Source organism: Cololabis saira, chromosome 1 (genome assembly GCF_033807715.1).
Source record: "Cololabis saira isolate AMF1-May2022 chromosome 1, fColSai1.1, whole genome shotgun sequence".
Lineage (NCBI taxonomy): Eukaryota > Metazoa > Chordata > Actinopteri > Beloniformes > Belonidae > Cololabis > Cololabis saira.
In genome coordinates, this window is record NC_084587.1 from 5310869 (window position 1) to 5336573 (window position 25705).

The following is a 25705-nucleotide window of genomic DNA, read 5'->3' on the forward strand; positions in this document are numbered from 1 at the left end:
AATGCCTTGCTTTAGAGAAACTTGCATATGCTGTTAAAGGGAAATATAACACATTTCAGAAGATATGGGGCTCTTTTATGCAGTTTCTGGAGGGGGAGGATTTTACTGCAGTTTTGTAGTCTGCTGTTGTATTATATATTTTTATTCTTATTTTTATATATGCAACTTCTTGTTTATTTCTAATAAGGTCACTGATCACATTTTGGATGGTGGGAGAATTCTAGAAGTACACAATGTGTTTCCAGCTGTGTACGTACATGTTGGTCACTCATTATCCTTTTCTTTTCCCTAAACGCCATGATGAGAATCAGTACGGAAGAGAATTAGGGCCAGGCAGGAGAAAAATCTAAATAATATCTTAGAGGAGGAAGATTTTTTTTTTCATTATGCACTTCAAGAAAAATGTCAAAATGTCGAGAAAAAAGTCGAAATGTCCAGATTAATGTTGAAATACAATTTCGAGAAAAAAGTCGAAATGTCGACAAAAAAGTCATAATTTCGTGAATAAAGTTGAAATGCTGAGAAAAAAGGCGAAATTTCGACTTTATTCACGAAATTTCAACTTTATTCTCGAAATTTCAACTTTATTCCCAAAATTTCGACTTTATTCCCAAAATTTTGACTTTATTCCCAAAATTTTGACTTTATTCACGAAAATTTCGACTTTATTCTTGAAATTGTATTTCAACATTAATCTGGACATTTCGACTTTTTTTTTGACATTTCGACTTTTTTCTCGAAGTGCATAATGAAAAAAAATCTTCCTCCTCTAAAATATTATTTTTCTTTTTCTCCTGCTTCACCCTAATACTCTTCCGTAGAATCAGTCAGTTACCACAACAGTAAAATTTACCACTTAAATCTCTACACTTGGAATATCTTCAAGTGCCTATTTGTATGTATTAATGTGCCTTGTTCTGTTTTGTGCCTTTGTACTATAATTAAAAAAGTCAATAAAAATATTTGTCAAAAAAAAACAAAAACTCCAGGTCGGAGTTTCGACTTTTTTCTCGAAGTGCTCGATAAAAAAAAATCTTCCCCTCTCAAATATTTTTTCTCCTGCCTGGCCCTAATACTCTTCCGTACGTTTCCGATTTGATTTATTTACACTAAACTTTATTTTGAAAGGCAACTTTGGTCGGTTTCCTGAATCTGGTCCAGTTTTTTGCTGCTTCACTTGCTGTTTCTTTTGTTTTTTTAACTCCACTTGTGGAGGCTGGTGGAGGCAGCAGGAGTTACGCAACAGTTGCACATCCAACACTCATGATCTCTCTCTTTTAAATCAGTTACTTTTACCGTAACAAGGACGTGTCACGTCCATCACCACAGTTTACTGGGCTGATATTTTAAACATGAATCATTTAAGTGTCGGAACAAATACATCCTGTGAGCCGAGGGGCAACAACCTGAGCGGACACGCAACTGGAGACCTGGAGAGATGGAACCTGGAATAAATCATGTCAGGACAAACAACAAAAAGAAAGGGAATGTGGGAAATGATGCAACGACTGCAGGATGAGAAGGTTTTTATTGGAGAACTTAAGCAGCGCGCTGGATTTTGCGGCTGGTGAATAAAAGTCAAGGACTCAAAACTAAGTCCGACGACACCACCCACGAGTCTTTATGTCAAACCATTAAAAAGTTATGGCAGAAATTTTTACATTTTTAAAATAGGGACTATAACATATCGACCAATCAGAAGAAGGGGCGGGGCTAATTTGCACCAATTACCGTATTGTCCCGAATATAAGACGACCCGATTATAAGACGACCCCCTCTTTTTCAAGACTCAAGTTTGAAGAAAGACTTTTTGAACACCAAATTCAATTTTTATACAGAAAATAATTACAGTACATCTGAAACAAATGATTTTAACCATATATTCGAGAGAAAAAGCCTGTTATTTTGACTATTTGAAATAATCATCTTGAAGTTTGCATCATAACTTCTCCTCAGCTGCCGGTTTACCTACCGAACTTCCACCCACTTTTCTCCAGATTGTCGCTACGTTTCTCCACTTTCTGTTATCTCTTCTATTATTTTCTTCTCTTTTCTTTCTTATACTATTTTTTATTTTTCTTCTTCGTGACAGGAGTTAGCTTTGGCCTGGGGAGTTAAGTTCAGCATTCGCTTTAAAGATATCTGCCGCCGTCTAGCGGTGTAAATGGGTATAACGTCTAGACCCCGAATGTAAGATGACCCCCACTTTTTCAGTCTTATTTCAATGCAAAAAACACCGTCTTATATTCGGGCCAATACAGTATGTCCAAGGAGTCAAAACTAAGTCCGATGACACCACCCACGACTCTTTATGTCAAACCATTCAAAAGTTATGGCAGAAAATAGGAACTATCAAATATGGACCAATCAGATGGAGGCGGGGTCGCGCTTTTTGGCGTCTATCGTTGCCACGGTAACGCTTTTGACTGAGAAAAGTAATGCGCGTCGTCGCAGGATGGAGACGCACATTTTGATGTATAACACACCTGGATGCACGTTACGGTTCGGGCCGCATTAACGGCCGAAGAAATGGCATAAATTGCGGCAAAATTACACGATTCATTCAAAATGGCCGACAGAACAAACAAAAAAAAAGAAAGTGAATGTGGGAAATGATGCAACGACTGCAGGATGAGAAGGTTTTTATTTTTTATTGGGGAACTTAAGCAGCGCGCTGGATTTCGCGGCTGGTGAACAAACTTACTTTCAGTAAAAAGCTTATCTTCAAATCGGATTTTCAGAGCTGCAATTTTCAAATTAAGTTCAGAGAGATTAAAAAACAGAATAAAACAAAAGCCTCTGATAATTTAACTTAGTCCTTCTAAACTAAAAACGGTGTAGAAACGCTGGAGCTCCGCGCCGCGTTTCCAGCCGGATCAACAGGTCACTGGTTCTGGTGGTTCACTGCAAAAACTCTAAATCTTACCAGGAAAATTTGTCTTATTTCTAGTTAAAATGTCTCATTTTTAGTCAAAATATCTCATTACACTTAAAACAAGACTCATTACCAGAAAAATAACTTGTTATTTGACAATTTTCACCTGTTTCAAGTAAATTTTCACTTGAAATAAGTAGAAAAATCTGCCAGTGGGACAAGATTTATCTTCTCATTACAAGCAAAAAAATCTTGTTCCACTGGCAGATTTTTCTACTTATTTTAAGCGAAAATCTACTTGAAACAGGTGAAAATTGTTGTTTTTTCCAGTGATGAGTCTTGTTTTAAGTGTAATGAGATTTTTTTTGACTAAAAATGACATTTTAACTAGAAATAAGACAAATATTCTTGTTCTTGATTTTGAGTTTTTGCAGTGTTCCGGCGGAGTCGTGCCGGGTCACTGGTTCCGGTGGTTCCGGTGGTTCCAGTGGTTCTGCTGGTTCTGGCGGAGTTGTACCGGGTCGTTGCGGGCCCACAGCTCCAGGAACTCGTCCAGGAAGGGCCGTACCAGGCCCGGCTCGTCCGTCACCAGCACGTTCTCCTTGTTGCTCTGCACGGCCCCCATGGTCCAGTTCAGGGAGCCGGTGACGAGACGCCGGCCGTCCAGAACCGCAAACTTGTGATGCATGTGGACGTAGGTGGAGTCGGAGCGGACGCAGATCCCTGGAGAGAAAAGGAGGTGATGAATCTCTAAAACAGTTATTAAACTTTCAACTCTAGGCCTGTGTTGAAAAAATAAAGTTTCATAAACATTTTCGGCACATATTAAGGTATTTATAATTTTCGATCTGCTAGTCTCAATGAGTTACAGTCACACATTGGTGATCGTTTCTTTTTTTTCTTTTCCCCCTCTTCTATATCTTTTTTTCTGTTTTCTTTTAATTATGATTAGAATTATTTCCCTCCCCCTCACCCCACCCCAATTGTCACACTCCTTTTTTCCTCTTTCCCTCCATGTCTCACTCTGCTGCACTTTCCGGTTGGTTAATTGGTACAAACATACATTTAGATTAACATGGCACACACACATCCAACTCCTGCAACATTACCATTTACATATAATGTTATTTTCAGTGATTGGATTATGGATAAATTAAAGTTCGTCACCTGGAACGTAAACGGAGCCGGGAACACATCAAAGAGATTAAAACTTCTTAATCAGATTCAAACTCTGCAAGCAGACATTGTTTTACTACAAGAAACACACTTAGTTAAAGCTTCAGCAGATGCATTGGCCACGGCACAATATCCGTATGTTTTCTCAGCCTTTTACAACTCCAGACAAAGAGGGGTATCAATTCTCATTAATAAAAGAGTAAATTTCACTGTAAAGGACACACACATTGACTCAGAGGGTAGATATTTAATTTTAGTCTTGCAAATTCAAAGCTTGAATTTATGTATTTCTAATGTATATGGTCCAAATGTTGATGACTCTTCGTTTTTTCACTCTTTTTTCACCTCACTTTCTGCTCACCTAGACAACACAGTCATCGTCGGAGGAGACTTCAACATGGTTCTGGACCCTGGAGTGGACAGGCTCAGTAATGCAGGCGGACACAGGAGTTGGCAGTCAGCAAGTATTGTTAAGCAATACATGAATGATCTGGGTCTTTGCGATACATGGCGCTCTCTACACCCAACCCTTAGGAACTACACTTTTTTCTCAGCCGTTCACCACTCATATTCTAGGTTAGATTATTTTCTAGTCAGTAGCTCTCTGATGAGAGATATCTCAGAATCACAAATACACCCAATCAATATTAGCGATCACGCACCTGTTTCTTTCACTCTGGGGAAGAGGGGGAACGTATCATCCTCCAAAGTTTGGAGATTTAATACATCATTGCTCAAAGACCCCGACTTTACTAACTTTTTTAAGAAAGAATGGGATATATTTTTGCAAAATAACGACCAGCCGGAAATATCAGCGAGCGTTCTATGGGAAGCAGGGAAAGCAGTAATGCGAGGCAAAATAATTTCCTTTTCGTCAAATAAGAAAAGAAAAGACAACTTAAAAACAAAAGAATTAGAAGGTGAAATAAAGACGCTAGAGGAGGCCTTCCAGACCTCTGCAGATGAACGTATCCTTAACAAAATAAGGAAAACTAAAATAGAATTAAATAAAATAATTGACGCAAAAACGCAGTTTCTAGTACAAAGGCTTCGCCTGGAAAACTTTGCGCATGCTAACAGATCGGGAAAATATTTAGCTAATCAATTAAAAATAAACAAAGAAAAAACAACCATAACATCTATTAAGGACCAGTCAGGGGAAGTTACACATGATCCCTGTTTAATAAATTCAGTCTTTAGAGACTTTTACTATAAATTATACTCGTCACAAATTGAACCATCTGATCAATCCATTAATGAGTTTCTTGGAGAAATTAATCTGCCAAAGTTACATCAGGAACAGGTTACGAATTTAGACTCACCGCTCTCAATAGGAGAACTCCATGAAGCTCTTCAACATATGCCCAATAATAAAGCTCCGGGCCCAGATGGTTTCCCAGCTGAATTTTATAAGGAATTCTGGAGCATATTAGCACCAACATTTTATAAAATGATTCTAAATATTAGGGAGAATAAAAGCTTACCCTTAAATATGAACTCTGCTAATATTAGTCTTTTATTAAAACCGGATAAAGATCCCTTGCTCCCATCGAGCTACCGCCCAATATCACTGATAAATGTAGACCTTAAAATAATTAGCAAATGCCCTTACTGAACGTCTGAAAAGAGTCACCCCTTCTATTATACATCCGGATCAAACAGGCTTCATTAAAGGTAGACATTAGTCTACTAATATTCGCAGATTATTAAATATTATAGACTATTCCAGTATCAATAAACAGGAAACTACTATTATATCCTTAGACGCGGAAAAAGCATTTGATAAGGTAAATTGAAAGTTTCTATTGGCAACCTTACATAAATTTGGATTTGGTGAATCTTTCATTGACTGGATAAAAATATTATACAGCTCTCCCAAGGCACGTGTAAGGACAAATGATGAAATCTCTACAAGTTTTACCTTGCAAAGAGGCACTAGACAGGGTTGCCCTCTATCTCCCTCATTATTTGCAATATTTATCGAACCTTTAGCAGCAGCTATTAGACAAAATCAAAATATTAAAAGGTATACAATGCAAAATATTAGAGCACAAAATAAGTCTTTATGCGGATGACGTACTCCTCTTCCTCCAGAACTCACGATCTTCACTATCACAGACAATCGCACTTATAGAGGGATTTTCATCTCTGTCTGATTATTCTATTAATTGGTCTAAATCCACTGTTTTGTGTGTGAACTGCAATTTTAGGAATATAACCAATACTCAATTACAATCAGGGAACATTAGATATTTAGGCATAAACATCTCCCCTAGGCTGTCAGAGTTAATAAAATTAAATCATGTTCAGCTTATAAAGAAAATAGAAGATGATCTTTCCAGATGGAGCTCTCTCCCCATTTCACTCATGGGTAGAATAGCCACCATTAAAATGATGGTTTTACCAAAAGTAAATTATTTTTTCTCAATGATACCATGCAAACCCCCTCTTTCCTGGTTTAAATCGTTGGACTCATATGTATCAAAATTTCTGTGGAAAAATAAAACTCCACGCATTAGTTTAAAGACATTGCAAAAATCTAAAGAATATGGAAGTTTAGAGCTACCTAAATCTCAGAGTTACCATTTATTAGTCAAAGTATCAAACGTCATCAATGTTTCAAAAGCATTAATATTAGCACAACTTTATCAGCTTGGTGGGAATTTCTTAAAGTAGCTAAAATTTCACCTTTTCCATGTGATCGTACTCCCATATGGAACAACCCAGACATCGTGAAAAATGATAAAAAGATGGTTAATTTCGTTCAATGGAAAGATCAAGGAATACGGTACTTACAGCACGTAATTGTAGGAGGACAGTTTGTACCTTTCAATACACTTATTGTTCAATACGGAGTTAGCAGGAATACATTTTTAGAGTATCAACAACTTAAGGCCATAATAAATAAAACATACAAAATTAGTCAATTAAACTTACAACTTCCCGCTAAGATAATAGATTTATTGAATCTAAGCACTTTAAGTTGTTATCAAAACTCTACAGGTTAGTATCTAAACTGGACGATTCAGTCTCTCTTCCGATCTCTAAGTGGGAGGCGGACCTCTCTCTTAATACTGACCAGTTTTCTTGGTCACAAATATGCTTAAATACGTTTACTATGACTAAAAACCCAAACTTACAACTTATACAGTACAAAGTTCTTCATAGAATACATTATACTGGACAAAGGATGTTCCAGATGGGCTTTGTCACCTCTAATATCTGTTCACAGTGCACAGAGAACACCCCAGATAATTATATGCATGCTTTATGGTTCTGTACACCGGTACAGAGGTTCTGGAAGGAGATTTGTGAGGATTTATCCACATGGATCAACCACAGAATCCCAGTGTGCCCCACGGTATGTATATTAGGTCACCTGGGAGACACTCAAATAGAACCTAATTGGACACACCGGGTTCTCACTGCCTTATGTATCGTGAAGAAAACCATTCTAGTAAATTGGAAACAAAAATCCAGTTTATGTATCAATCTTTTATCAGACCATATTAGTAGTGAGATAATGTCTGCCTCCACTGAACAACATTCGGCTGAATTGCACTCTCTGTGGTCCCCGATTATTGGCTTCGTTACCTAGTGGGGGCGGGGGGTGGTGATCTCGTAGCCCTTGGGGTTGGGGGTCGGCTTGGGGGGTCTGGGGCGCCGGCCTCTGGTGGCCCCTGGGGGGCCGTGGGGGGGGCCGTGGGGCCCTGTCCCTGGCCGGTGGGGGCCTTGGGGGCCTGTGGGGGGGGTTGCCTCATGGCGGTGGGGGGTGGCTGGGGGGGCTCGGGCGGGGGGCTGTGGCTTGGGCGTCTCCGGGTCTCCCGGGGGGGGCTGGGCCGTGGACGTGGGGGCCCCACTCGGAGGCCCCGGCCCTGCCTGGGTGGGGGGTGGCTGTCTGCGCTGGGGGGGCATTGCTGCCTTGGTCCTCCGTCGCTGGGCGGGGGCCGAGTGCCCCTGCGGATGTGGGGACTCCGTGACCCTTGGGGTGTCCGCCGGGGTGGCCTCGGGGGGGGGGGTGGGGCCGGGTCCGGGGATCGGGCCTCCCCTGACCGGGGGGTGCAAGGGCGGGCGCGGCGGCACCATTCCCAGGTGTCTATGTCTTATGTTGTCAGTATGAATGGGAGGATGTTGGACCGTTTCCCCCTCTGTCTGGGGGCTCCGGCGGCGCCGGGGGCGCCCGTGGAGGTACGGTGGGGCCCTGGCCCGGCTCGGAGGGCCGGCCCCCGTCTACTGGATGGCCGGTGGGGGGGCGCGGGTGTCTTATCAGGGCCGGCTTTGCTGGTCCTGCCTCCTGGCTTCGGCCTCCGCTCCCCCTCCTTCCCCCCCTACACGATTAATACGCACATAGGCAAAGGGCGGGGGGTCCGGGTCGTGGGGGGCATTGTCCCGCGTGGCCCGGCACTCCCCGCCTCACGGTTTTAACAGCAAAATAGACACTGCACATTCAACACTTAATAAATACATTTGACAAGGACACGTAGTTCGGAGGGGGCGGGTCGGTGTCAAATCGATACTTGGCCCTCCCCCTCCCTGTTTTTATGGCATTAATCACATGCACTCAACACCAGGGGCGGGAGGGGGTCCCACATGACCCGCGTTCCCTCACCGGCCTGGGACAGGTGGGTCGGGTTACCCGGGCCCGGCGGGGCTCGCCGTGCAGCCTGGGGCGCCTTCTGGCGGTGCTGGACCCCCCCGGGGAGGGGGAAACGGTGCGTGATTGTGTGTCTGTGTCGGTGAGAATGCGGTGTGGAAGGGTCCTGCCATGGAGGATTTGAGCCTCCATTGGCAGGACATCAAAACTTAATAATTTATCAATATTATATTATACAAAGATGGTTATTATTATTATTAGTATTATTATTATTATTAGTATTATTATTATGTATAGTATATTATATTATTATTAGTATAGATATCGGATAGGTGAATGGATGAATGAATGGGATGCCTGGGTCTGGGGCCCTCTGTTGTCGGGCCTGCACGTGTGTCGCCTTGTTGGGGGGTTCCCTCTCTCCGGGCCCGTCTCCGATCCCCCCCGCTGCCTCTGCGGCGGGGCGCCCCTCTGGTCTTGGAGGGCCACTTTCGTGGGGTCGGGTGCGCCTGCCCGCGTCGGCGGCCGGGGCGGCTCTGTCTCTCCGGGCGGGCTGGCCCTCTGCCGGGTGGGGGTCGTTGGCCTGAAGGGTGAGGGCCTCCTGGCCGCGTGTCCGGCCCGGACCGGGTGGCCGGGGATTGCCTGGGCCGCGGTCCACTGCCGCGGGATCCCTGGCTGCTTCTTCCCGCGCCGTGGGGGCCCCGCCCGCGGGCCCCCTCGGCCGCTGCCGGGGGGGGGCCTCGCAGGCGGTGGGTTGCCTCCCTCCTGCTTCTCCCCTCTGTGGGGTCGCCGGTGGCCTGGGTTCCGGGATCTTCTGTGTCGGCCTCTGGTCTCACGGGTGGCGGGGTGGCGGGGTGGCGGGGTTGCTCCCCCCCCCTCCCCCCCCCTCCCCCCCTCCCCCACTATAGATACACTTCAGGTAGAGCTTTGTTTGGTTTATTACACACACACACACACACACACACACACACACACACACACACACACACACACACACACACACACACACACACACACACACACACACACACACACACACACACACACACACACACACACACACATATATATAGCCACTTAGTCACATGCATATACACAAACATACACAGCCACACAAACATATACATACACACACACACACACACACACATACGCATGATCATATACATACACACACACACACACATAGACATACACACTGGCTTGTTCACCTGCATGCTGGCTCTCTAGTTTTTGGGGTTAGGTAGCGGTAGCGGTAGCTTAGCTCAGACTGCGATCAGATCTCAAGACTTAGGTCGATTGCTGTTGTTGTTTTGGTTGGCTCCGTGCCGGTTTCGTGTTTTGTTTGTGGTTTTTTGTTGCAGATTTCCAGTGCGTGTTTCCATGTGTTCCTGCTTCCTGGATTGGCAGTGGATGTCGTCACCTGGCTAATATCCGATTTTTAGCCCATCCAGATTGAAACTGGATGACTCTTTTGAAGTCTGAACAGTCCCAAACCGCATGAGATCCGATTTTTGCAAACCAGATGGAAACCACCTCCGGGAGGTAGTTTTATATCCGATCATTATCGCATTTGGGCAGATGCGTCTCAGTCTGAACAGCTCCAAACACTCAGATCGGATATGACTGTCCCAGACGCTCCAAACCACCCGCCCATTTCCAGTTGTGGAGCTACTCATCCTTTCACAGAGAGCATGTACAATCTCTGATGTCACGTCAAAAACTATTATTTGTAGTTTGAGTGTTGCAAATTCACATTACAACATGTTTTAATAGCAGAAAAAAGACAGCATTTCCACGTATGGTGCGGGTCGCCGCGTCCCCTACGCCGTAGGTCTGCGTTGGTGTAACGCGGCACCATAAATCAGCCTTCAGTCGCGCTGTGAATTGGTTCGTTTTGTTAACTTTGAGCTTTGTTGGTTGGTTTGTTAGTTTGCTGGTGGTTTTGTTCTGAACACTTTTCTCTGTTTCTCATTTTGCTGGGACGTCGGGTCCCTCCGCCGAGACACAACTTTTGCGGTATGCGTTCATTGTTATGTCTAAAAATGATGCGCAGTGTCAGAAATGGTACAGATATTTTGGGATTTTTTTATATACCGTATTTTCCGGACTATAAGCCGCTACTTTTTTCCTAGGTTTTCAACCGTGCAGCTTATACAAAGGTGCAGCTATTCTGTGGATTTTTCTTCCACCGCTCGGGGCGCTCTAACCGGAATTAGAATCAAAACTAAGACAAAATAAATGCAAAGAAGAATACACTACTTCTTCTTTAGCAGATAGAAGTAGGTAGAAGCAGATTTCAAACAGATAAACAGATAAATAAATACTGGTTATTTTCTCTTGGTTCTGTCCCGTTTTAATCAGCAAAGTTGCTGCCGTGTTAAAAGACACTGTTAGGAAAGGATCTATTTAGGTACAAACATGTACATCATTTACAGTTCAAAATCCTTCTGTACATGTAATAAATATCTAATCTAACAACATAAATATCTGCGGCTTGCATATCTTTTTTTTTTTAAATAGAGCGGATGCAGCTTATATACAGGTGCGGCTTATAATCCAGAAAATACGGTAATTGAAATGATCGAAACATTTTCTTGAACGTAGGTTTCTTTTTGGTCTCGGTCTTGAGCTGAACTAGTCTTGATTCTCTCTGGTCTTGGTCTCGGTTTAGTCTCGACTCCAAGTCTACTTTGCATTGCTACTATACTAGTAAAACCTGCAGCTATTTCGAAGAAAAGCAAGATGTCTGCAAAGATGGAGGCTTAGTTTTCCCGTAAAGCATGAAAAGGGGTCTGTTTTTCAAAAAACTCTCTCTATTTAAGTAGACGGGAACTTTTCTAGACGCGATCATTGCTTTGATGTCAGTGTGAACGAGCCTGTCGTGAGGTCGGACACGCAGCTCTTTCTTTCCTCTAAATGGTACGAGCACGCCCTTTTCAAAGAAGTGAAAAGATAATTACCACACCAGTGTTTAAGAGTCCATTTTCTGAGCATTTCCAGGAAACGCGTCCCACGGGCCCCACGATGTCTTTTTTTTCCCTTTCCAAGGTGACAACTGAGAGAAACTGATGGGAAAGAGTAAATGGAACTGGCAACAAAAGCCCCACGCCTGTCCAGTCCTGACCCTAGGATGCCTCGTTAAGAGCCGTCGTTCATTTTAAGAGCCTGCAAACGTCAGTGGACGCTCCCTTTCCTAAGGAAATATCTCCCAAACACCGGAGCGCCTCGTTCCGGTAGCTCCGGTAACTCCGGTCTGATCCGGTCTGGACACATTTAACCCTTGTACTGAATTTGGGTCAAAATGACCTAATTCTCCTGTTCCTTCTTTCCTCATGCTCTCTCCTTCCCCTTTTCTTCCTTCTTTTCTCCCCTCGTACATTCTTTCCTTGTTTTCTCCTTTCCTTCCTTCCTTCCTTCTTTCTTTTCTACCTTCGTTCCTTCTTTCCTCCCTTCTTACTTTCTTTTCTCCCTTCCTCCCTTCTTTCTTTCTTTCTTACTTTCTTTTCTCCCCTGTTTCCTTCTTTTCTCCCTTCTTTCCTTCTTTTTCCCCTTCCTTCCTTCTTTCCTTCCTCCTTTCCTTCTTTTCTCCCTTCTTTTTTCCCTTCCTTCCTTCTTTCCTCCCTTCTTACCTTCTTTTCTCCCCTGTTTCCTTCTTTTCTCCCTTCTTACCTTCTTTTCTCCCTTCTTTTCTCCCTTCCTTCCTTCCTTCCTTCCTTCCTTCTTTCCTCCCTTCTTACCTTCTTTCTCCCTTCCTTCCTTCTTTTCTCCCTTCCTTCCTTCCTTCCTTCTTTCCTCCCTTCTTTCCTTTCTTCCTTCTTTCCTCCCTTCCTTCCTTCTTTTCTCCCTTCCTTCCTTCCTTCCTTCTTTTCTCCCTTCCTTCCTTCCTTCCTTCTTTCCTCCCTTCTTTTCTCCCTTCTTTCCTTTCTTCCTTCTTTTCTCCCTCCCTTCCTTCCTTCTTTCCTTCCTTCCTCCCTTCTTCCCTTCCTTCCTTCCTTCCTTCCTTCTTTCCTTCCTTCCTTCCTTCTTTTCTCCCTTCCTTCCTTCTTTCCTTCCTTCCTTCCTTCCTTCCTTCCTTCCTTCTTTTTTCCCTTCCTTCTTTCCTTCCTTCCTTCCTTCTTTCCTTCCTTCCTTCTTTTTTCCCTTCCTTCTTTTCTCCCTTCCTTCCTTCCTTCTTTCCTTCTTTTCTCCCTCCCTCCCTTCCTTCCTTCCTTCTTTCCAACCCCAGGCCCGGTGCCGGTGCCAGCCACAGTTCAGCAGAAACAAAAACGTTTCTGCAAGATAATTGCAAAATATAGCAAGAGTTTGAATTTTATTGTCCGTCGTGCCAAAGTGCTTTTCGTGAGGTTTGCAAGGCAGCATTCACTTACGCGCATACGCACTCAGGAACACTTTGCCTAATAACGTGGGCTGTCTGGTTGCCAGTTTTGTACTTACTTAATTCTCACTGAAGCATATGCAGCGGCATTGATTTATTAAACGCAGCGAGGGCTGAGAGACGAGTGAGACAGAACGAGTCAGACGCGTGGCACAAATCTTTCAGGGCCTCGTTACGCTGAATCATTGGAGGGCTCGTCGAGGCGAACTCCTCCGACAGCTCCGATCATGTCACTTTTCACCGTTAAGGGTCTCGTGGGACGAACTGACAATAACGCTTGAATCCCAGGATCACGGAGAGCTTTCGGTTAGCGGGAGCAGCGTCACGCTTCCTGGACGGCAGGTTCCCGTATGTTTTCTACTAATAATATTAAACCTCTGAGCTGTGGGACTTATGCAGTTTTTTTTTTTTTTTACTTTTTTTTTTAATGAAAATTCTGTCAACAATTACAGTGACTGCCTTTACATGCATCAATAACCCTTTTAAAACCTGAATATTGGCAATAACCCGAATTTTGCACAGCCATGTAAACACCAATAACCCCTTTGAATAACCGGAATTTGCTCATATTCGGGTTTATAAAAACCAGAATATATATGACCCCTGGGTTATTCCTTTTAAAACCTGAATATTGGGTCATGTAAACACCTAACGGAATATCCCCATCAAACGGAACAGGAATCTGTTTTTCTGCACATGCTCTGTTCACAAGGAATCCTGGTCTTTTGAGTCCAGGAAGTTCTTATAAACACGGAGAAACACAAGACCAGGAGGAGACTAATCACTTCATAAATGTAATGAAGGATATGAACATTTCTGCATTTGTAGACGGTAGAAAGTACCGGGATAGAAGATTTACAAGAAGGTGAGAGGAAAGTTGCGCGAAGCAGCATTTGTTTTGGATTTGGATACAGGAAGAAGAAGCGGAAATGACGCTAATTGCGTCATGATGTTCTCCGTGCGTCGCTGGTTTGATCCAGATATCCTGAATGATTAATTACCATGTAAACGGAATATTCTGAATGTTTCAGTAACCGGAATATTAGCAATAACCCGAATTTTGACTTTTTTTATCATTATGCACTTTGAGAAAAAAGTCGAAATGTCGAGATTAATGTTGAAATACAATTTCAAGAATAAAGTCAAAATTTCATGAATAAAGTGGAAATGTTTGGAAAAAAGGCGAAATTTCGACTTTATTCACGAAATTTCAACTTTTTTCACGAAATTATATTTCAACATTAATCTCGACATTTCGATTTTTATCTCGAAGTGCACAATAAAAAGAAATCTTCCCGTCTCAAATATTTTTTGTCCTGCATGGCCCTAATACTCTTCCGTACCTCTGAGCTGTGTGACTTATGCAGTTTTTTTTTTTTTAAACTTCTTTGTTTTAATGAAAATTCCGTCAACAATTACAATGTCAGGTTTACGGAAGAGTATTAGGGCCGGGCAGGAGAAAAATAAAAATAATATTTTAGAAGAGGAAGATTTTTTTATCATTATGCACTTCGAGAAAAAAGTCGAAATGTCGAGTATAATGTTGAATTACAATTCCAAGAATAAAGTCAACATTTCGTGAATAAAGTTGAAATGTTGAGAAAAAAGGCGAAATTTCTACTTTATTCACAAAATTTCGACTTTATTTTTTAAACATCTGTGAAACAACTTTATTATCAGTGTCAGTTTTTATTTCCTTCTAATAGTAATCCCTAATTTGTCGGTATCGATATTGTTCATGTTCATCTAATCCGAATGTATCCCTTAAAAAGGTATAGTCAGTAATGTTGGAGAGCTAGCAAGATTTGAAAGTGGCACCTCTTCTAAGCCCCGCCCCCTCCTCCCCCTCCCGTCAGCGCTCCGTCCAAAGCCACGCCCCCACAAACTTTGGGGAACGCGCATTTGCAGGAGTCGAGTTTTCCAGGACGTTTTGGACAGCACATTTTCAACAAAACTACCCCATGTCTCATTCACATGTAAGCGAGGCCGGTGTTAGGGGGGGCAGGGGTGGAGTGTTCCCACCCAAACGTGCGTCCTGCCCACCCAATCAAAGTTATGGGGATCCTTTATTTTTTTTATAATTTTATAATTTTTTATTTTTTTTTAAATATCACAGAATATCTGTACTGTCTCTGATTGGGTCGGCACTGCGCATCATTTTTAGACAACAATGAACGCATACCGCAAAAGTTGTGTCTCGGCGGAGGGACCGACGTCCCAGCAAAATGAGAAACAGAGAAGTTCAGAACAGACACAGAGACACACTTAAGGCTGATTTATGGTTCTGCGTTACACCAACGCAGAATGGTGCGCGTCGCCGCGTACCCTACGCCGTAGGCTACGCCGTACCCTACGGCGTAGCCGTGGCAACAGAGCCTGCACGGCAGCGCAGCGCACCGCTAGCCGCACCGCCGCTCTCCGCCCTCGCCGGGATGGAGACGCTTCCATCCCCACGGACCCCCAGTAGCGGACAACCTGCGCCGCAGAATCGCACTTTGGCTTTCTTTTTTTAGCCTTTTTAGCAGGGCGAGCCGTTACATTTGACGTGACCGCCCGACAGCGAGCCGGCGGTGAAGCCGGGAGCGGCGGGGGCCCTCCGATGTCAGGCCGCGGTTGCCAGTCGGTCTGGAGGAGCCGGGGGGGGGGGGCTACACTGGGACACTCTGGGCCGAGGAGGAACCGTGGGAAGTGGACACGGGGGCTGGAGCCAGGCTGGAAGCAGAGAGACGTGACGAGTGCGCACATGGGACAGAGGGGGGCGTGGGCGGGGCTTAAAATGAAGGCATCTGATTGGTTCTTTCCCCCCTGCCAATCCTCTGGTCCTCTGACCAATCCGTTTCATTCGGTGCACAAAAAACAGATTGGTCAGAGTTTTTACAGGATTAAAATCAGAGAGGTCGGATATTTTTCTTTCCTTTTTCTGAACACATTATTCACTGGCTACTCTCAGGATGGAAGCACCATTTCACCCAGTATAACAATAAATGTTTTTGAATACGATCACAGACTATACCTTTAACTTAACTGGTAAAGCCAGGCCTCCTTTATCCTTTGGGAGACTTGTGCAGTTTTAACATTAAAGGGGACCTAGTATGAAAAACAGGTTTTCTCTTGCTTTAACAAAGTGTTCTCCCCTCAGCCTGCCAACTCAGAGAAGGAGGAAAGAACCAAATTCTGCAGTGTCTGTACAGCCGCCTGGATGATCCGTCCAGTGTGATGTGGATCTACGAGCCAATAAGATTCTGCTCCCTTTCGTTACGTAACCAAAATGCAAACCACGCCCACAACTATAAAACCGTCTAACTGCATGAGTGTCCGACTATCGTAGCACTGCGTGACATCAGACGCTCTCTGTCCATCTCCCTCCAGCAGCTGCCACTTTATTGAGGTTTTTGTAGTGAAATGAGGAGGAATCATAGAGATAACTTCTCATTTCAACTAACACCGTGTCCTAACTGCATGCACTGCGAGCGAACGTCAGCGACAAAAACAATTCCATTGCTTTATTTTCTATTGGACTGTCCAAACTGGCTGCGAGCTACGCAGCGTCGTTTTGAGCTGAACATTTATCGGACGCCCGGTTTCTATTTTCTTCACTCGCGTTGAAAGCCGGTTGAAAGTTGAAAAAAAAAGTTGAAAGCGCTGTAGGAAACAGTAATTTCAATACAAGAACCTCAATAAAGTGGCAGCTGCTGGAGGGAGATCGCCAGGGAGCTGGAAGGTTCTGATAAGATAATAAGATAATATATAATAATAGGATAGTATTTCTTTCTGCCACTTTATTGAGATTTTTGTAGTGAAATGAGGAGGAATCATAGAGATAACTTCTCATTTCAACTAAATGGATCAGCCGTTTCCTACAGCGCTTTCAACCGGCTTTCAACGCGAGCAGCAGGAAGAAAATAGAAGAACATTTAAATATCACAATATAAAGCTTGTTTTCTGTTTAGAAAGTACAAACGTAGGAAGATTACAAGTACCTACCCATCTTTTACTTGTCTCTTTACTCTTTTAGGAGTTTCTTTCAGGAGCGCACGGGCGGGTAGTGCGGTGAATAAAGGCTGATTTATGGTTCGGCGTAAAATCGACGATGTACCCTACGCCGTAGGGTCTGCGTTGGTGTAACGCAGACCCATAAATCAGCCTTTTAAAAAGCGAGTTTCAGCTGTCAATCAAAATAACGTGGGGGCCCATAACGCGTTCAGCGTGGACAGAGAGCGTCCGATGCCACCTAGTGCGACACGATAGTCGGACGCTCGCGTGCAGTGAGACACGGTAACTCCTCCGGCCGGAGCTTCCGCCATTTTTCCGTAGCGGTGTATCGCGTCATTCAGGCGGCCAATCAGCACAGAGCCTCATTATCATAGCCCCGCCCACTCAGAATCCCGCATAGATAATGAGGTTAGAGAATGGGAAGATAAAGACATGGCTCAGAGGCTGAATTTCTAATTTATTTAGCAAAAACAATCAAAATCTTGTTTTTAAGACATTCAAGGCCTGTTTAAAATAGGTATTAGATGCCATAATAGGTCCCCTTTAAACCTCAGCTTGGAGTTATCTAAACTTTCTAACGCTTAGTAAAAAGGAGCAGCGTGAGCGAGTTCCTCACCGGCCATGCGCAGCGCGCCGATCTTGGAGCCGGTGATCTCGGCGTAGTCCTTGTCGGTGAGGACCCGGACGTTGACGCCCCGGCCGTGCAGCAGCAGCACCGCCCGGCTCAGGTGGGGGTTGGAGAAGGAGAAGACGCACAGGTCCAGGGACGAGGACGCCGACAGGATGTGGCGGAGCAGCCGGGAGAAGGACGTCTCCAGGCCGTGAGGCAGCGGGCAGACGCAGGGCCTGGGGGACGGAGAGAACACGGAGACGTCGGGAAAAGACGGTTGATCAAGGTGGAGTCGGCGTGAGGTCACGATGTGACGAGGCCTCGCTGCCAGTACTGGAGTTGAGGGGGGATGGCATCCACCCCTGAAATAAAAACGGTCAAAATCATCCCCCCTTTCCATCCCTTATGTCATTTCATCAATGAATGTGGTTTTACTGCTATTTCAACATTTAGAGTCATCACCAGAAAAATAACACCAGAAAAATAACTTATTTGACAATTTTCACCTGTTTCAAGTACATTTTCACTTGAAATAAGTAGAAAAATCTGCCAGTGGGACAAGATTTATCTTCTCATTACAAACAAAAAAATCTTGTTCCACTGGCAGATTTTTCTACTTATTTCAAGTGAAAATCTACTCCAATAAAATCTATTGTTTTAAGTGTAATGAGATTTTTTTTACTAAAATGAGACATTTTAACTAGAAATAAGACAAATATTCTTGTTAAGATTTTCCATTGCTGAAAATAAAAGTAACGCTGCAAACAGAAACAAGCGCCGCTGCAAATAAAAGAAACGCTGCAAATATAAAGAAACGCTGCTGCAAATAAAAAAAAAACGATGCAAATAAAAAATCCACAACGGAAATGAATTACCGGGGACTGTTTTTGCTGATGCACCGGTGTTTTTTACGTGAGAAGAGAAGAAGAAGACGAAGAGGACGTAAGTGAAAAGGAAGAAATAAGAAGAGCGAGGAATAGGAAGAACAATGAACGAGAAAATAAGTGAAAAGGTTAGTGTTCAACGTCGCTACGTGTAATTTTTTTCGTCTCCTTCTTCTCCTCTCACGTAAAAAACACCGGTGCATCAGCAAAAATAGTCCCCGGTAATTCACTTCTGTTGTGGCTTTTTTATTTGCGTCGTTTTTTAATTTTATTTGCAGCAACGTTTCTTTTATCTGCAGCGGCGTTTCTTTTTATTTGCAGCATTTATTTTATTTTCAGCAATGGCGTGTCTCGGCCACTGTACGATTCCCGTCCCTAGTCCACCTACATGACCTGCAGCGATGGCTCCCGTAACTAAAGGAAAGGTTGTATAAAAGCAGACCGACTGTAGTTCCTGTGACGACAGAAAATTAAGGAGGAGTTTCCTCAAAGAACTACAAAAAGGTTCCTGGGGTCTAAAGATCACCGGTAACCCCCACTAGGGATGGGCGGTATGGACTAAAAAATGTATCACGATCATTTCTGGCATTTATCCCAATAACGATAAAAATGACGATTAAAAAAAATACCAATTCAACTCCACCTTTGTAACTATAAATCTATCACCACATTCAGTCTTTGGAGCCAAAACACTGCTCTAAAAGATACTAAATGCTACTAAACTGCACCAATTAAATTGAATTGATGAAAACCAATTAAATTAGTACACCTGTACTGCAAAACTGGTGAAAATTGTTATTTTTTCCAGTGACGAGTCTTGTTTTAAGTGTAATGAGATTTTTTTGAGTAAAAATGAGACATTTTAACTAGAAATAAGACAAATATTAAATATTTAATTTAATTTTAATTGTATTTTATCTGTTGGTGTTTTAACTGTCATTTGTAACTCTGTTTTTAATCTCAATGGGACTTTTTGGAGTGATATGTGTAATTTTGTGTCTGAAAGCATTGAAACTGATTTCAAATTATTTTGGAAGGATGTGTTGTTTGGTGTTTTTGACCATGTAACGATTAGAACAAAGCCAAAAGAAACATTTATTATTAATTTGTTGATTATCCTTGCAAAATTCCACATCCACAAATCTAAATTCTTACACAAAAAACCCTCTTTTTTTACTTTTCATTGTGAATTCAATCAGTATCTGGACTCTATTAAGTCTTCTACAAATTCAAAAGCAATCAAAACCATAAATGTATGTAAATGTTTTGGCTTTCTGTTATAATTTCATCCCCCCTGAATTACTACACCTGTACTGCAAAACTGGAATGACTCAAATGAAACAAGTTTGAAATGTAAGAACAGATTCAACATTTATTCAAACTGCATGGCTTAAACAGTGGGATAACAGCAAACAGCAAAAGTACCATTGTCCTTCAAGTTTTCCTAGCTTATAAAATCACAAAGTAGAAAAAAATACAACCTGATAAATAAAGAAACAGGACAAATAAATAAAAGTTCACTGAAAATAAAATCCTATCAGTGATGATCTCTTCTAATATAAATTAAATGTGCAAATTAACCTGTGGTTGGAACAAGCCACAAATTAGATACTATTGACATTTTTTTTTCGTAATAGTCAAACAAATATCAAAATGTAACAACCATTTCCTTCTGTTTTTGCAGACTCTGCTTATAATAGATGATGTTTGCTCCTCGTCTCTCTTTATAAATCCAAACTAGTTCCAGAGCTGGAGCCTCGTTTAACGACGAGCTCCTCGCTCTCAGATCCGCCATGTTTGTTACACAAAAACGTCATCAACGGGAATTTATCCTTTTTACCGAGAGATGACAAATTCTTACCGTGGGGAATTTTTTTGACGGTTTATCGTGAACGTTAAAATATCACCCATTCCTACCCCCCACAACCGCTGCAGGTCCATCGTCTGCTCCGTTGGGTGATATTACGACTATTCTGACCATCAGCACTCGAGTTGTAAAAAGAAATCAGGGGGGATGGTGGATTTGATCATATGGGGACAGATAATTTGTGCTGATTACAAATAATATAATATATTACAAATAATAGCAGTGACCAAAACACCTGCAGAAATACTGCAGGAATGACATAGCAGCAGTTAAATGCAGCCTTCTGTAAGCTTTAAATATCCACTGGGCTTACATCAAATACATCAAAACACAACAATAAAAAACACTTTTCTGAACTTATCAATATGACTCTGTCCTTCACAGGATAAGTAACATGGATCACTGCAAAAACTCACAATCTTAACAACAATATTTGTCTTATTTCTAGTTAAAATGTCTCATTTTAGTAAAAAAAATCTCATTACACTTAAAACAAGACTCATCACTGGAAAAAACAACAATTTTCAGCTGTTTCAAGTAGATTTTCACTTAAAATAAGTAGAAAAATCTGCATGTGGAACAAGATTTTTTTATTGTAATGAGAAGATAAATCTTGTCCCACTGGCAGATTTTTCAAGTGAAAATTTACTTGAAACAGGTGAAAAATGTCAAATAACAAGTTATTTCTCTTGTTTTAAGTGTAATGAGATTTTTTGCTTAAAACATTTAGACATTTTAACTAGAAATAAGACAAATATTCCTGGTAAGATCTTGAGAACAAGATTTTTTTGCTTGTAATGAGAAGATAAATCTTGTCCCACTGGCAGATTTTTCTACTTTTTTCAAGTGAAAATTTACTTGAAATAGGTGAAAATTGTCAAATAAGTTATTTTTCTGGTGACGACTCTAAATGTTGAAATAGCAGCAAAACCACATTCATTGATGAAATGACATAAGGGATGGAAAGGAGGGATGGCAGTTTTACAGGGGGATGATTTGGACCGTTTTTATTTCAGGGGGGGATGCCATCCCCCTCATCCCCCCTCAACTCCAGTACTGCTGACCATGATGGAGGTAAAAACACGAGCAGTGGTCGTTATATTTCACTCACGGAACTCCAGTGGGGGTGAAGACGTGCTCCACGCAGGCCAGCTCCGAGGGGAAGAACAGAACCTCGTTGAGGATTCGTTTGGACCTGCAGCGTTTGAAGATCCAGCCGAGCAGCTCCAGACTGAGCGGGACGACCAGAACGCCGAGGCCGAGCACTTTCACGGACCACATCTTCGACATCAGCGCCATCGTCCACATCGGCGCCATCGGCCACCAAAATAAAGTAAAAAAAGCCTCGGTGCTTTCTATTTAGACACTTAGGAGAAACAAACATGGTGAGAAAATGATATCAGACTCATATCTCGTTATAAAAGGGTCTCACGTCACTGTCAACATTTTCATACAGCTTTTAAAAGTCATACTTTTGTAAACTGTATAATAATGATAATATTCTGACAGGCGTATTTTCCTCTTCTCTGATTTTCAGGAGCCATTTATTTTCCTTTATTATGCTAAAATAAAGAATTTGTAAAGGAAAAAAAATATATCCAAATCTCTTTTTTGTCTCTTTTCCTTTCACTCCAGTGTACAATTTCATCAGAATAAAAAAGGTCCTTGAAACAATCATCAAAATGTGATGAGAAACTCAGACAAATCCTTCCTTTGATCTGCCAGGAAACTCAATCTTACAAAAAATTATTCTATTACATTTAACAATAAAAATTATACTAGAAACGATAAATGACAAATGACCCCATGCCTCCTCAGTTCACTCAGTAAATGCACCATACACTTGAAAAAATAATCTATTTGCTTTTTTTGTCCCTCATACTCATCCTTTAAGGGAAATCTCAAGGAAAGGCTTAAAACGTCTCAAATCTGTGATCATTAATTGTTTATTGTATTAACTATTTTTAATTGTTGTTGATATTGTGTGTCGTGTAATGTTGCTAGTATCTTTTTACTGAGTCTTTTAAAATGTTTGTCAATGTACAATGTCCCTCTACACAAAATAAAGTGAAATGAAAACTTTTTAAGCAATAAAAATGCTCCTTATCAACGTTTTACGCTCTTGTCTGGATTACTCTAATTATTGCAAAATGTGTTTGCTGCATTTCACAAGTTTTAAATTCAAGCTATATGTTGCAGGTAAGGTTGCCAACCATCCCTTGAAAAACGGTATTTATAAACTGAAGTACGTGTCCCGTATGGAGCTGAAAAGGGACGCACTTTGTCCCGTATTACTGTGAGAGTCAAAAAATAGTCATAAAATGCCAATGGAAAATGGCATTGAGCTGTTGAGTTCATAAGTATTTTTTTACTTTATCCTACAGTCCTTTAAGGCACAAATATGTTTACAAGTTTTAATTTCTACAGACTTTCTGTTTGCACTTTTGTTATTGCACTAAAAAGGTACACTATTACAGAATGGATGTTCTTCTTTCTTTCTTCAAATCGCATCTCAAAACTCACCTCAGCTTTTAATGTGTGATTTGTTTCTTACCCTTTATCTTTTATCTCTTATCTTTTTTTTTATCCTATCTTGTATCCTATCTTTGTGTCTGTGAAGCGTCTTTGAGATCTTTTAAAAGCTCTCTATAAATAAAATTGATTATTATTATTATTATTCTACAGGACTGTCTCAGAAAATTAGAATATTGTGATAAAGTTCTTTATTTTCTGTAATGCAATAAAAAAAAACTAAATGTCATACATTCTTGATTCATTACAAATCAACTGAAATATTGCAAGCCTTTTATTATTTTAATATTGCTGATCATGGCTACAGTTTAAGATTAAGATTCCCAGAATATTCAAATTGTTTGAGATAGGATATTTTAGTTTTCTTGATCAGCCATGATCAGCAATATTGAAATAATAAAAGGCTTGCAATATTTCAGTTGATTTGTAATGAATCCAGAATGTATGACATTTTTGTTTTTGTAATTGCATTACAGAAAATCACAATATTCTAATTTTCTGAGACAGTCCTGTATAAATAAAATTGATTATTATTGTTATTCTATTGTTTTATATTAATTTATACAATTTTAAGTTAAGCAGGACAGGTTTCTGTTTAAGAAAGATACTTATTTTATTCAGTTCATTTTGTTATTTTGTATGAAAGTGAATTGCTGGATAATAATTTGTTTTCCATGTGTTGCATTCAAAAATATGCATCTAATTCAATTCAGGTTGGAGTCAAATAGTTAAAAAAATCGCTTCACTCACAAAAAAAGGGGCTAAAAAAATCCCCACGCCAGGACAGGTGAAGGCAATCGGGTTGATGAGCTGTCCCTTATTTATTTTTCAAGGAGTTGGAAACCCTACACTCCAAAAACTCAAGATCTTACCAGGAATATTTGTCTTATTTCTAGTTAAAATGTCTAAATGTTTTTGTCAAAAAATCTCATTACACTTAAAACAAGAGAAATAACTTGTTATTTGACATTTTTCACTTGTTTCAAGTAAATTTTCACTTGTAAAATCTGCCAGTGGAACAAGATTTATCTTCTCATTACAATCAAAAAATCTTGTTCCACTGGCAGATTTTTCTACTTATTTCAAGTGAAAATCTACTTGAAACAGGTGAAAATGGTTGTTTTTTTCCAGTGATGAGTCTTGTTTTAAATGTAATGAGATTTTTTTGAGTAAAAATTAGACATTTTAACTAGAAATAAGACAAATATTCTTGTTAAGATTTTGAGTTTTTGCAGTGTAGTTGCAGGAAATGGGAGTGTGAGTTGTGGCCGACTCCATTACATGTACCTGTTTTTTGTGATTTGCTTACTTTTTTTAATTTAATTTTAATTATATTTTATCTGTTGGTGTTTGTCATTTGTAACTGTTTTTAATCTCAATGGGACTTTTTGGAGAGATATGTGTAATTTTGTGTCTGAAAGCATTGAAACTGATTTCAAGTTATTTTGGAAGGATGTGTCGTTTGGTGTTTTTGACCATGTAACGATTAGAACAAAGCCAAAAGAAACATTTATTATTAATTTGTTGATTATCCTTGCAAAATTCCACATCCACAAATCCAAATTCTTACACAAAAAACCCTCTTTTTTCACTTTTCATTGTGAATTAAAACAGTATCTGGACTCTATTAAGTTTTCTACTAATTCAAAAGCAATCAAAACCATAAATGTATGTAAATGTTTTGGCTTTCTGTAATAATTTCATCCCCCCTGGCTGGTTGTGATGTGTTGTGCTTTTTGTTTAGTTTTTTATTTGATTTATACTCTTTATATGTTATAATTCAACTTGAAATTGCATAATGTGAAGATTTGTAATCATTGTACTTTTTGCAATTGTTAAATAAAAAAAAAACAAAAAAAAAAAAAACTGTATGAACCAAAAGAAAAAAAAAGAAGAATACCTTTGATTTTCATATAAAAGTCAGAACTATATTAATATGGAGGATTTTTTGTGTCAAAATTAAATAAATAAATACATTTATATTTCATGATTCAGCAACACGAAATTATTAATTAAATGTGTCATTAATTAATTAAATGCAGTTTTACATTTCATGATTCTCACGCAACACAAAATCATTAATTAAATGTGTCATTAATTAATTAATAATAATTAATATTTTAACTAATTAAAATGAATTAAATGCTGAAACAATAAATATATATTTTTACTTAAAATGAATTGTATTTTAATTAATTAATTACATATTTCATTCTCATTTTAATTAATTAATGACACATTGAATTAATTAATGATACATTTCATTCCCATTTTAATTAATTAATGATGTATTTATTTATTTAATTTTGGATCAAAAAATCCTCCATATATTAATTTCACTTGCAATTGAAATGTAAATTTCTCAAATTGGAAGGATTTTATTTCATTTTTTTTTTACATGCAATTATCTTTGTTGTGAAGAATAATACCATATGTTATATATGCTCTTATAATTTAGTTATGTATATTTATAGTACTTTTTGCAATTGTTAAATAAAAAAATAAAAAATCTCAATGGGATCTTCCTGGTTAAATAAAGGTTAAATAAAAAAATAAAAAGTTGGGGGAACCATGTGTCAATTACTATGAATACAAATCATGTTTACCTGTAAATGCAAGTGAAACTGCCTGGAGAGGTGGTTTTAACTAAACATAAACTACTAAATAAATATATCAAACGTGGAACTGTCGACATAAGTTAAAAAAAACAAGGAAAAAGCATTTAATTTAGTATTTTAAATCAGACCTGAGCAGCTTCTGCCGCCACCAGGCGGGAGTCGTGTGCGGCTGCGTCGG

General features: G+C 40.5%; 1 protein-coding gene across 3 annotated transcripts in view; it reads right to left on the minus strand.

Moving 5' to 3' along the window:
- Nucleotides 1-3206: 3206 nt before the first annotated feature.
- pld6 (phospholipase D family, member 6) overlaps nucleotides 3207-25705 on the minus strand; it is a 44720-nt gene continuing 22221 nt past the window's right edge. The window contains exons 1-4 of one of the 3 annotated variants that reach the window (XM_061731518.1): nucleotides 25656-25691; nucleotides 21489-21743; nucleotides 17633-17862; nucleotides 3207-3598 (exon numbers count right to left, since the gene is read on the minus strand). In XM_061731518.1, coding sequence (XP_061587502.1) covers nucleotides 3333-3598; nucleotides 17633-17862; nucleotides 21489-21694 — 702 coding nt within the window. In that variant the 5' untranslated portion in view covers nucleotides 21695-21743; nucleotides 25656-25691 and the 3' untranslated portion in view covers nucleotides 3207-3332. Of the gene's footprint in view, nucleotides 3599-17632; nucleotides 17863-21488; nucleotides 21744-25515; nucleotides 25631-25655; nucleotides 25692-25705 lie in introns of those variants that run through there. The other 2 variants (XM_061731397.1, XM_061731456.1) reach the window with 2 other exon arrangements.